The following is a 12,205-nucleotide window of genomic DNA, read 5'->3' on the forward strand; positions in this document are numbered from 1 at the left end:
TATATGCTTGTGCTTAACTCATATTTAACTCAAATGCTTTTACTTGTGCTTTAAAAGGAACTGCTGCGAGGAGACTAGAGGGCATCTTCCAGTCTCTGCAGAAATCAGTGTACTACATTGAGTTTTCAGTGTTCTATCTCATGTCTCAAACCAGACAGGGAAAAAAACCCTCTAATGTAAAGATCATACCTTCAATTTATGGTCAAAATCATCCATCGAATCAATCAATTTTCCAGGTTCCAGTTCCCCAAGTGGAAAAGGGTAATCTGTCCCCAAAATGACTTTGTCCTGGTAATAAAAAAAGTTGTACACTTTGTAGTAACATTGAACAACAGAGTTGCCTTCTGGAATTTATAATAAACCACAGGAAATTGCATGTACGTATTGGAGTGATTAGTTATGAAAGTGAATATGAAGATAATAACTTCCATTAGGGAAAGAACAAAGCTTGAAAAAAATGGCTCAAGAGTTTATTGGGTGAATTTAAGTTTGAAAAAATTACTTGTTAATAATTTTTGTGGCTGAAGTTTGAGGTATTTTTATTCTGATACACAAAAAGTTCAAAATGCAAATCCCAGGCCCATGGCATGACTGTCTGTTGCTCAGGAATAAAAGACAAATAGGAATTTCCTACTCAAATTGATTTTCTGTACTGTGATGCTGGTTAGAAATGTAACAAAGAGGCATCTATTGTTCTCCTACACTGCTCATACTACTGCTGCAAATAGTTTGCCTAAAACGCAATGATTAATTTTGGTTAAGTGTTGCCATAATTAAATAGCCAATAAAGGACACACAGAATTCTCCCCTCTGATTTTTGACTTACTCACTGCATGCTCTGCACTGTTGTGTGCAGTGTAAAATGTGTATGAGACTTTTTGACACATTTCTTTGAGAATCTAAGGAAATTCTCCACCAAATTCAGAAAATGTGCTTGGATTTGCATTCCTGAATTTGAAATTTTTATCTGCATACACACAGACACACATAAACTTAAAACTTACATATATGTGAGAAGAACATGTAACAAGAAATACAAAGCAATCAAAATTACCTTTTGTGTGATACCTTGAAAGTTGTAATAATGGCAAAGTGACACTACTTAAAGTATGATACAATGTAGAATTACTACAAACACTGACATTAAAAGAGCATTTAATTTAATTTAACTGGTATTCAGCTTCAGATTACAAAACCTAAATCTCATTTACAAAATTTTGTATATTTCTGGAAGTCTGTAACTTTTTAAAATGTCAATGGCTTTAACTGGGACTGGATATTAACTGTGCATTTGAAACACGTACCTGAGAATATGAGTGACATGATATGATTTATTTCTGAAAGAAAGTCTATGAAAAGAAAATTCAATAAAAATCTGTGTGCAACGTTCCTGTTATCAGAGATGAAAAGAAATAGGCACATCCTTGACAGGGCCACATTGTTATGGGCTCACTTTCACCCTGGAGTGATATTTCCCCGTTTTATCTGCCTTGGCGAGTGCATACTGCCAATTCTCCTGATTTTATTAAAAGTCTGTTTTTCTTTAAGTTTCATCTCCTGAAGACATGAATATTTGAAAACCACAGTTTTCATTAAAAATATATGTTTTGAAATGTGTCATGAATTTGAAGTCAAGCTGATAAATATGGGACACTTTTTATAATGTTTGAACTCTATTACCAGTAATGACATATGGTGAAGAACACATCATTCAGTTATTTTTTGAAATGCTTTGTTTTTCCTAGTTGCCAAATGCTTTTTGTTTTTAAATTGTTTAACCTCCAGTAGATGTCAGCCAAGAGTCTCTGGAAGAATCTACACAAACCTTTACCCAAAATCCAACCAGGAGATATTCTTTTGTTCTGTCCTATATTGATGTGTTATAATTTGTTATGGAACACCTGCTGAAAGATTAATATAGAACAATTTATATCCCCTGTCTAAAAAATCAATTTCTGAGTGTAGATGAAACAAAATATATTTAGGGTATGTACTTTTAAGCTTCTAAATATATCCTTTTATTTATAATATTCAATTAAATACCAAGATATTTTATTCAGATAGGAAAAAAATATATGCCATCTACAGAACCCTCCAACTAATAAACATAAGAGAAAATGGATTCCTAAGTAAAGGAGAAGGAAATGCAGAATTTGCCCAGCTATTTACTAGGCAAGGTTAAGTAAGGCAGGAAGGTTTGTGCATCCTTGTTTACACCTCCTATATACAAAACCAGAAAGAAATCCCACAACCTCATTAGAATATTATATATTTTTCTTTTCCTCTCTGTATAAACACATTTTTCTTTTCCTCTATTTGAAAGTGTTTCACAAGTGTTTGAAAGCTAATCATGGGATCTATTCCTTAGTAGTAAAATCAACTGTAAATTGATAAGAGAAATTTAAGAGCAGCATTCTGGCTGGTGATCTTAGGCTACTTGTTTATACTCTTTGAGCTTCAGTTTTGTACTCATCTATAAAACAGGGATTGCAATACCTGTCTTTAGCAACCAGCCTCAGAGAAGTCCCGTGAAGCCTTTGCAGGTAAATAATGCTCCTAGCATAAGAGATGTACTATTATATTATTCCAAAGCATACCAACAAAGTCAATTTTTCCTAGAAGAATTATGGTTTGATTCCCTAATTAGCGCAGATCTCCATTTAGAAAGGTACGTGGGGTAATGATTAACCTCAGTGGACTCTTTTACTCCATAGAACTTTTTCTCACAGCAATAGGGACTTGAATCTGAAAATGAACCTCAAAGTTGGTTCACCTTAAGCATGAATTTGCTCTCTTCTATTAGTAAAATTTGCCTTGAATCTCACCTTCTTTTCTACTATCAGAACACATCTCAAAAAAAAAAGGCCAGATTGCTACAACCAGTTCAGCTCCAACTTCTGGCCAGAGGATGTTTTGCCTTTGGACAATGGCTCTTGAGGAATCACCGTGAGGAAGTTTTTGCAGAGATACACTGAATCATTTAATCCCACGTCAACCCGGTTCTTCACTTTTCATAGCCAGCATCATTAGGGATTTTGTGTTTATTTGTGTTCACCTCATGCCACCTCATCATGGGGGGAGCGAAGGACTGCGGCAGTTTTGCAGTCTCACAAAACTCCCAGAAATGTGTATTTCTGCTTCCTTTAGCTGGGACGGGCTCTAATTAACCTGCACCTAAAACGAAGAAGGCATGAACTTCACTGTACATGACTCACCACAGCTGTTACTGGATTTTAGTATTCATCAGCTCAAAGCCAACATGTTACATTCTGGTGCCAGGTAGTGGCTGTTCCCTGAGGACCCAGAGCCACGTCTAAGCACATCCCCTTCCTGCACAGCTCTTAGCCATCCTCTGGAGAGCTGTCCTATTTCAAACCTTCAGCTCAGAAAGTTACAGTGTCATCCTCAAGACTCAATCACATTGTTTTTAGCCCAGAATTTATTAATCTTACATGTGTTATCCTGCCAACATGTGACTGCACTGAAAGCACTGAGATATTTAGTGTTTCTTTAAGCGTTTGACTCATGGAAGAGTATTATGTAAGAATATCAACTTTCATCAGAAAAAAAGGGAACCTTTTAATCTTCACGGTTATAAAGTAAAGTTTGAAAACGTGATGTGAATGTTTTTTTTTTCAAGGATAAGATGCCTTAGGATATGAAAAAGAGAAAGTTCTCCTGAGTGTTAAAAAGCACTTATGTTTTGGGTATCTGACTCATAACTTTTCAGCACTAGGGTTCCACCTGATGTCTCATTGCTCAAGCTCAGAATACTCAGAGGAGAATTAAAGAGGACACCAACATTCTGTGTAGTATGCTGGCCAAATTTATTCCATTAAGAAACTTTATTTCAGAAGGCTGTTGACAAAATAAACAAGATACCAGAGAGGTTAATGCTGAGTGACTTTTAGGTTATCAAATTACAATCTGTAATCTCTCTCTCCTCAAAAAACTAAATTTCAGTTGCAAAGACTAATCATGATTCAGGGCCAGAGTCTATGTGTAACTTCTCGGGATGAAAGGTAGAAAAATTAAAGTGTGGTGCAAAGACTGCAGCTTTCCCACAACAACAATAGTTTAGAACAGCCTTGAGATGCAAAGCTGACTCTAAAGCAGAACTGCTCTGGGACTTGCTGAGCTACACAAGTTCAAACAGAAAAGAGTTAAATTAGTCAGCAATGGATTAAGCATCCTGTTGTACTTTCCCTCCTGCTTTGCTCTTGACATCCACAGGTCAGCTTAACAGATTCAGACCAGAAACAGAACCTGTGAGTCTCAGCCATGCTGAGTCACACAGCTGCTGATTTACCAAGGTCTTTACCATTAGAACAATGGGAAAACATGTCTCCTAACATTATAAAATGGATAAAAAGAGATAAGCCACTGATCTTTTCTCCTTGCACTGGCAATTTAAAATTCAAGAGCTACATTCATCCCTGTATACCATAACTGCATGTAGAACAAATATTTGGATGAATGTGGTCTAGATTTGGGGAGATTTCTCAGAAAAGGAATAACAGAGGCAAGTGCTGAACTGCTACTCCATGAGCCTTTGGATGTCTTGTAAAATGGACATGCACATCACACCCCGGAAAATTTTTAAATCTATCATCAAAATACCTTAAAGCCACTTGATTACTCTGAGCTACAGTTAAATTCAAAAGGTAATGCATAGCAAGAAGTCCTGGGCTGTTGACCATGATATATTTGCTATTTAGAGGTTTTGTAACAGAAATCAAAAGCAATCAGTATTGGGCCCTAGTATCTTGTTAGTAACCCATCTGGTGCCTAAAACTTCACCTCTGATACAGAGATGGCAAATGCCACCTGAATTAATACCTGCTGATGTCATAGGAACTTTCCAATACTAACAGCTTATTAGCAGATCTTTTGACAAGTGAACTGACCTGGGTTACTTATTTCCAATGGCAGTAGGCTCCATGGTAGTTTCTTTGCACATTTTTTGGGGCTCCTTCTATAAATCTATTTTTGGCTCGTGGTGGATTTAGGAAAAAAGATATTCTGTCTCCTCTGCTTCAAACTGTAGTGTTACTGTATGCATACATAACTATACACTTCACAAAAACTTTCTATAGTGTTGTTTTAAGCTGTAGTTTTGCTGTCACATTGTGCAATTTTTCATGGATCTTCAAATGCAAAGCTCTCTGAAAGTCACAAGTATTGCAGGAGACCTGCAGGCAGAATTCCAGACTCAAAGCTACAGATTTCCTGCGCAGCATGAACAGAAAACCCATGGATTTCAAAGTGTGAGACCTGAGCTCAGAGTACCACAACAAAGAAAGCAATAATGCTGCATTATTAATTGTGGCTGGCCTAGGCAGGTCACTTCTGTACCAGTTCTAGTGCCGATTTACTGCAGTAACCAGGTCAGCCTGTTAGAGATGAAAATGGGAAATCAGCAGAATCTTTTCTGTAGAAAGAAAACATTTGGCTGAGTGGTCTTTGTGAGCTTTGGTCATACAAGAGGCCCTAAGGACAGCAACAGCCCTATACTATGTCAGCCTAGAAGATAATGTACAAGAAACAGGACTACAGCTGTTGAGACAAGAAAGTCAGTGTCAGAGCCTGTATTTCTGTTTTTGACATCTGGTAGGTGTCTGCCTGCTGGCTGCAGAAACTCCAGGAGGGCCAGAGATCAAGACACAAATACATGTCTCTTCTTGATTTGTAGTGATCCATTGGAAGTTGGCCATGATGCCATCTTCAAGCCCTTCCTGAGCATTTACTAATGTAAAAAGGATTATTTGAATGTTTTTGGATTTTTCTGTCCCATGCTGATTTAAAGAAGTTGCTAAACTACAAAGATTTCTTCACAAATAATGAAAATATTTTTGCAAACCCGTGATGTTTAATGTTCTCTTCAGGATCCTCACAAAAGCTTTATTATTGACTTCCTTTCCTGTCTATAACTTCCCTAGTAGAAATACAATTTGATTTCTTCATGTATATACTTGAATTTTAAAATTAAGCCATTTGAAAACAAGGCTCCAAATGAAGCAGTCCCATCCTCAGCAAGATTACAGAAGGAACTAGCCTCACGGAACTCAGGTTCACAGGGCATGATTGCTGGGATTAAAACCACAATTTCAATAACTCTATATAGCAAAAATATTATCAACATGGCAGAAACCCATCAGTGTATTTCCCTGGGTGAAGTTTTTTTCTCCTTCCTGCTTTCTTCTTCTCTTCTCCTTTTGCTGTTTCATAGAGAATTTTATAATGACTCACCCTCTTCTGGAAGCATTAAAACTCACCTCTCCTATGACACTTGTTAACAGCCTTAGTGCACCAGGGTCATGGACAAGAGAGTCTGTGTAAAATGAGCCCAGGTATTTCCTTGGATCCACCTTGTTATCCATCGCACACAAGTCAGGGCGCACGTTGAATCCGTGGGAGATTCTCCCCACTGTGTATGGAAAAGCTCCACCTGCAAGAAGAAATTTTCAAAAACATCAGCTGAAAATAAAGTAGGAGGGGAAAAAAAAGCCACATTATCACCAAAGACCCACAAGCTTTACTGTCAGCTATTTAGAAAGTGCTCTGCACCAGTAATTTTTTATTCCTTCCCCTTCATTAACTTCTTTCTCAATTGTCCTTACTTCTTCACTACTGTGATGTCCAAATTACTCCTGCTGCTTCTTTGTCCCTTTCCTTAAATCATCTCCTGTCTCTGTTTCCTCCTTGTTTTCCTTAAAGGGTATTTTAGCAGTTCAAACACTGTTTGACACAGGCTAGGCAGTGTTCATACAAGCAGCTGATCTGGCAGGTCTGGGGTAATAGCGCTCAGCTGGTGGCAGCCTTAAAGTGCTTGAACCCTTGATCCTTAGCTGGGGTACCAGAAAATACAGCTGTAACATGCTTAACTAAAGAACTGGAGTTTCACATGCTTCATTACTCACCTCCATGTGCAAAGCAAACTTTCAGCTTAGGAAATTTTTCAAAAATTCCTCCCATAATCATGGAGCAAATGGCCATGGTTGTTTCTGTTGGCATGCCTAAGAACAAAAACAGCTTAATTGTATAAGAGTTTTACTTTTTCAATTTCCTCTTTGATTTTTAAATGTTATCTGAATTTTCTTCCATTAGCCTTGAGCCTACCGAAAAAAATAATAGTTACAGGGCACCTGCCAAAGGTTTCACATTTACTATTAGAGGGACACAGAGCTGAACTTTAATTAAATGAAATGAAGACGCAGGACTGGAAGTTCAGATGTTCTGAATTCTAAGTCCAGTTTTTACTCTATAGAACTAGGACAGGTGACAGGCAGGTTGGGTATGTCCTGAAATACACAATACAGGCTTTATTCCCGTTATCCTACCTCAAAGAGTAGTCTGGAATATGCCAGCTTCTCACCTGTGCTTCTGTATTCCTCTTGTGTGGAAAGGGGGGCAGATGTATTGGTAGATATTCCAAGAGAGATTTGGGGTTTAGTTATGACATGATGCCAGTTCCTATAGTTTTGAAATAACCTCTCTCTCTCTCTTTGCCATGGATAAGTTGGATGGCCAATGTTAGGAACATAACAGCAATATAGGTTCCTACAGCAGGCCTCAGTTTATGGGTTTACCCAACATATTTAGAATATTGTGCCATCTAAACATCTAACTTCAGACATCCAGCTTAAAGTTAGGAAGTGAGTTCCCCTCATCTCTGGGAGAAACAATATCCATCCAGCTCAAAAAGTTGTTTTTCATTAATGTTTTACCATACCCTCAGATGTAAAGCCTTGTAAGTCTTTGTAAGAAAGTATTTTATTTATGCTTTGTTAAGTAAATGCAATAATTTTATCCTCTTTTTAAATCTGCATTGTTGAGCATGCTCTCATTAAGATTAGTTAATCTTGTTCCAAGATACTGCACTAGTGATTGGGACAGCAAGATTTTCCAGTGCATACTGCAGAACATATATGTATATTGTGCATGCTTTTCAGAACTGAAGTCAGTGCAAAACCATGCAAACCAAAACTATGCAAAATAGAGTCAGTGAGGGTGGGATGAGGTCTAAACATTTCGAGGTAGCAGAATAACCCTCCTCCTGTTATTCACTGTTGTTCTGATTTACCATCAGATGGAGAAAAACCAGGAACTAGATAATGCCCTGTATCTGTGGAGTGCTTTCAAAGTACATGCTCTTCCAGCTATAGTTGATGTAAAGTAAGACTTATTTCCTCTCTGGCTAACCTATTTCTAGGAAATAATCCACTAAATTCTAAGAAATAATCCACTAAATTCTAGGAAGTAATGTTTGGTTTTGCCTAGTCTTTCATTTATTCCTGTTATTTTTGAGGAGCTCATTTCTGAGACAATTCATTTTTCCTTAGTCATTTGCTTTTTGTATTGAAGACAAAAGGGAATACTATGTTATGTTGCAAAGCTGAATAATTTTAATTCTAAGTATTTAAAAGTTAGACAAACTGAACAAGCTTAAAGCCAAATGGCTGCTGAATTTACACAATAGACTTAATCGAACTACCTGATTAAAAAAAAGGTTTGATAGAAAATCCATTTGTTATCTGTACTAGTACTTTACTTTGCAACAATCTGCTGAGCATAATCCAGTTCATAAATTTAGGCTAAGCAAAGTCAATATACACTTACCTATTAGCCAAGGAAACCAATATTTGGACATCCTCCCATCTATCTGCATGTCCCAGGGATGCACGAAGAGACAGCAATTCAATTTTTCAGCAGCCTGCAGCAAAAGAAAAAGTCTAAATCTTGACTAATTATACCAAAATACACCTTTTTTTCTTAGTCGTGTTTTAAAATTACCTGCAAAACTGTACTGAGCAGTAGTACTAGTATGAAAATAAGCCCACAAGTAAGAAATACAAGTAATAGTTGCTTATATTTACTCCTCTGGGCCATAGTCTGAAGTCCTTACTCAAAGTTCTTTCTGTGACCACAGACTGGAAATATAAATGATAATATCTTTTTAGTAAGCCAAATGTTCCTCAGATTAATGCAGGACAAAAGTGGTTTTCCAGCCATGTTTTTCAGCCATCCTGAAGTAAAAAACTCAGTTCAAGCAAAAACTTCTTTGGTTTCTTTATACATATAAGGATGAATTCTCATAATATTTTATGAACAATTTTAGTATGGTTTTGCAGAATTGTTCCAGCTGCATTCAGGAATTTTCATGTGAGTTGCACTACATTGTCCCCATTGGCCTTCTGCCTGGCTTTAAAGGAAAGTTAAAAATATTCCTAATCTATCCTAAGAGTTCAAAATATGGCTGTGTTCTGATCAGGAATCCATCTCCATGCAAGTATATTAATTTTTCCAAAATTATTGACAACTTAGGAAAGGAAAACAGAAGAACAATGACAGATGCTGACCCTGAATGAGTAATTTAACTATTTGCTTAAATTTAAATATACAATCATCAGAGTCATTCATATGCTAAACCAGGATTTATCAGCCTCATTTTTCAGATGTATTTCTGGACCTCCTCTTGTTGCTAAGGAGATTATCACACATTTGAAAAAAATTGGTTTTGTTTACCCATACATGCATAAATAAAGCTGCAACTTTTGGGTTGTGGGGAGTAATTGCCATCTACATTTGTAAACTAAAAATAACAATTCAATTACTGTCTTGGTAGATTGACAAGAGTTCATTGTCAAATATGGCTTAATTTCCCAATCTGTATTATCCAGGGAGGTTACTTCCTACATTGTGAAGAATGTACAGCACAAGAGGGGGATCTCAGCACCAGAGACATGGAGTTACTGGAGGGAGTCCAAAGATGATGAAGGGACTGAGCATCTCTCCTGTAAGGAAGTGCTGAACAAGGGTTTGGACCAGATGGGCTCCAGAGGCCTCTCCCAACATCAGCCATGCTAAGATTCCATGAATGTGGGCATCTACATCTGATAACTGACTGTTTATCTCCATAAAAACAAACAGTCCAGGTGCTGCACTAACAGAATTCTTGGATAAATTCAGCATCCTGAAATATGACCTCTGTGGTTCAGTTTCAAGCAGACAGCTCTAATAACTTGAGAAACAGATGCAGAATGTACATTGATTAAAGCTGTAATTTAGACAAATGACCATCCTCATCTGGACCTCAGGCTATTTAAGAAATTTAATCTAAAAATTCATTTTATAATCAATGCATTGTTTGGAACTTTTGGTTCTATTTACATAATTCCACGTGGTATTTCAGCTCTATAAGTATCTCTGATCATCTCAGGGAGTTTATCAATTATTTCAATAGGATTGGATACAATAACTTGAACCCGAATGCAAACAGTGCAGAAGTGCTTTATTTGATACTGCACTTATCCTCACAAACCAAGAAGGCAACTCTACAGTGAGAACTAATATAATAAAAAAAAGTTGTTACTCATTATTATAAAATATGTTTCAAAATGTTTTATGTTGTATCATTGTAATTATATCCTATAATGAATTGCCATAAACAATTAAAGCCGAGTCTCTCTGATCACTAAGCAGATTAGAAGGCTCAAACCATGACTGAATGTGCTCCAAGATATTTTTAGACAGAGTTCCACATCACAGAATTCCCCCCAAAGAAGGAAAGAAACGGTTACTCACAGCATAAACATCGTACAGCTCTGGGGCATTCAGGTCCCACTCGTTGACATGAGATCCTATTTGCACTCCAGGAAATCCCAGTTCCTTCACACAGCGATGCATTTCCTTCACAGCCAGGTCTGGAGCTTGCAGGGGTAAGGTGCCCAGACCCACAAACCTCTTGGGGTACTTCTTTACTGTAGCAGCCAAGTCATTGTTTAATATCTGGGCTAGGTCTAAAGTATCCTGAGGTTTGGCCTGGTAAGATATTAAGCAGAGTAGTACATTAAAATATAGTTCTCAAATGTTATCACCTTTGGAAGATATTGGATAAATGTCACTGCAAACAACTGAGAGACAGGGTTTAATCCTAAGTTTGCTTTACAGTTCTGAATAGCTGCAAACCTGCAGGACTAAATTCTGCCTCACTTTAAAACCTCTGGGTGCAGTTCTGCTTCTTGTCTTGAATATTTTATCAACTGCTGTTGCCTTTGCTGCTCAGTAGGAGTATATTAAAGCCCAGATTGCTGATGCATTTAAGTATCTGGTCTTTTTGTGTAAACCAGTCCCCTGTTTCTGTTTATCCCAATGCAAAAACCTCAGTATATAATTTTTAAACATAGCAATGAATATTTACTCTCCTGTTACTGGAGCTGAAGAAATAAAAATAAGAAATGTGAGATGCTGCAGCATGAGAATTCTACAGAGAAAACTTGGGCAAACTTCTCTAACATTTAGAATGAGATAACGGTCATAAGTCCAATAAGGGAAGTGCAATATCCCTTCAATCAATCTCCATTTTCCCCTCCAGTAAGTATTTAAAGGAAGATATTCCCTTAGACACCAGAGTAAAGTTTTAAAGAGATGTTGCTCAACAAGAAATTCTGAAAATTGGTGGTACTACTTATTTGTGGGCTTAACACAATGGTTTTAATGTAACATATCTGTTTACATATAACATCTTAACTTGTACACATCACTAAATAATCAAATTGAGAATGTATTTAGAACAGCATTTTGCTACGATTTATCTTCTTAGCCTGTTTTTATTTCTTTGAAGCATTAAAGATCACCATGCAGGGAACGTATTAACTTAAATTTGCTACTGAATTTTAAGATTCAAATATTCTAGGTCACTGAGCCCTGTGCCACATTTAAAAGAAAGTGCGACAAGACCACAAATATATCTTTTATATATTTGGGTTTTTTTTCATGAGAAAATACTGTTTGATGTCTAACTTTCATGGAATCTGTACATATATGTCTACCTGCTAAGCATGGATTCATGTGGTGTAAATTCTTTCTCCCCATTTCCAGCTGCCCCCATAAGAGAAGAGATCCAGCTGTTGTCTCTTTCTGTCCCACCGTGTGTGCTCCGGAGTGGAGCTTTGCCAGGACACCCTGCTGGCTCTTCTGACACCTGCACTGCTTTTGCCTTCTTCAGAGCAGAACAACTCCCTGTTTACCTCAGTGATCTAGTGACTACTTCAGTCACCTCATTTATAGGAAGATGCATGTACATTTTAAAAGTTTTGCTACATATGAATTACAAAATACGGTAGTAGGAACTTACCCAGTAGCTGAACATTACAGGGACTGTGGAAAGGGTTTGGACTGTGACCCCTGAATAAGAAAAAGCAGT

The 12,205-nt window shown here is 37.2% G+C and overlaps 1 protein-coding gene across 3 annotated transcripts in view; it reads right to left on the reverse strand.

Annotated features, from left to right (window-relative positions):
• ACMSD (aminocarboxymuconate semialdehyde decarboxylase) overlaps positions 1-12,205 on the reverse strand; it is a 37,000-nt gene that overhangs the window by 771 nt on the left and 24,024 nt on the right. For all 3 annotated transcript variants that reach the window (XM_027695920.1, XM_027695922.1, XM_027695921.1), the window contains 6 exons: positions 12,137-12,186; positions 10,585-10,821; positions 8,620-8,713; positions 6,921-7,016; positions 6,276-6,448; positions 190-288 (listed from right to left, as the gene is read on the reverse strand). In XM_027695920.1, coding sequence (XP_027551721.1) covers positions 190-288; positions 6,276-6,448; positions 6,921-7,016; positions 8,620-8,713; positions 10,585-10,821; positions 12,137-12,186 — 749 coding nt within the window. The remainder of the gene's footprint in view (positions 1-189; positions 289-6,275; positions 6,449-6,920; positions 7,017-8,619; positions 8,714-10,584; positions 10,822-12,136; positions 12,187-12,205) is intronic.

This window comes from Neopelma chrysocephalum, unplaced genomic scaffold (assembly GCF_003984885.1).
Source record: "Neopelma chrysocephalum unplaced genomic scaffold, ASM398488v2 Primary Assembly neopelma1_103b, whole genome shotgun sequence".
Taxonomy (NCBI): domain Eukaryota; kingdom Metazoa; phylum Chordata; class Aves; order Passeriformes; family Pipridae; genus Neopelma; species Neopelma chrysocephalum.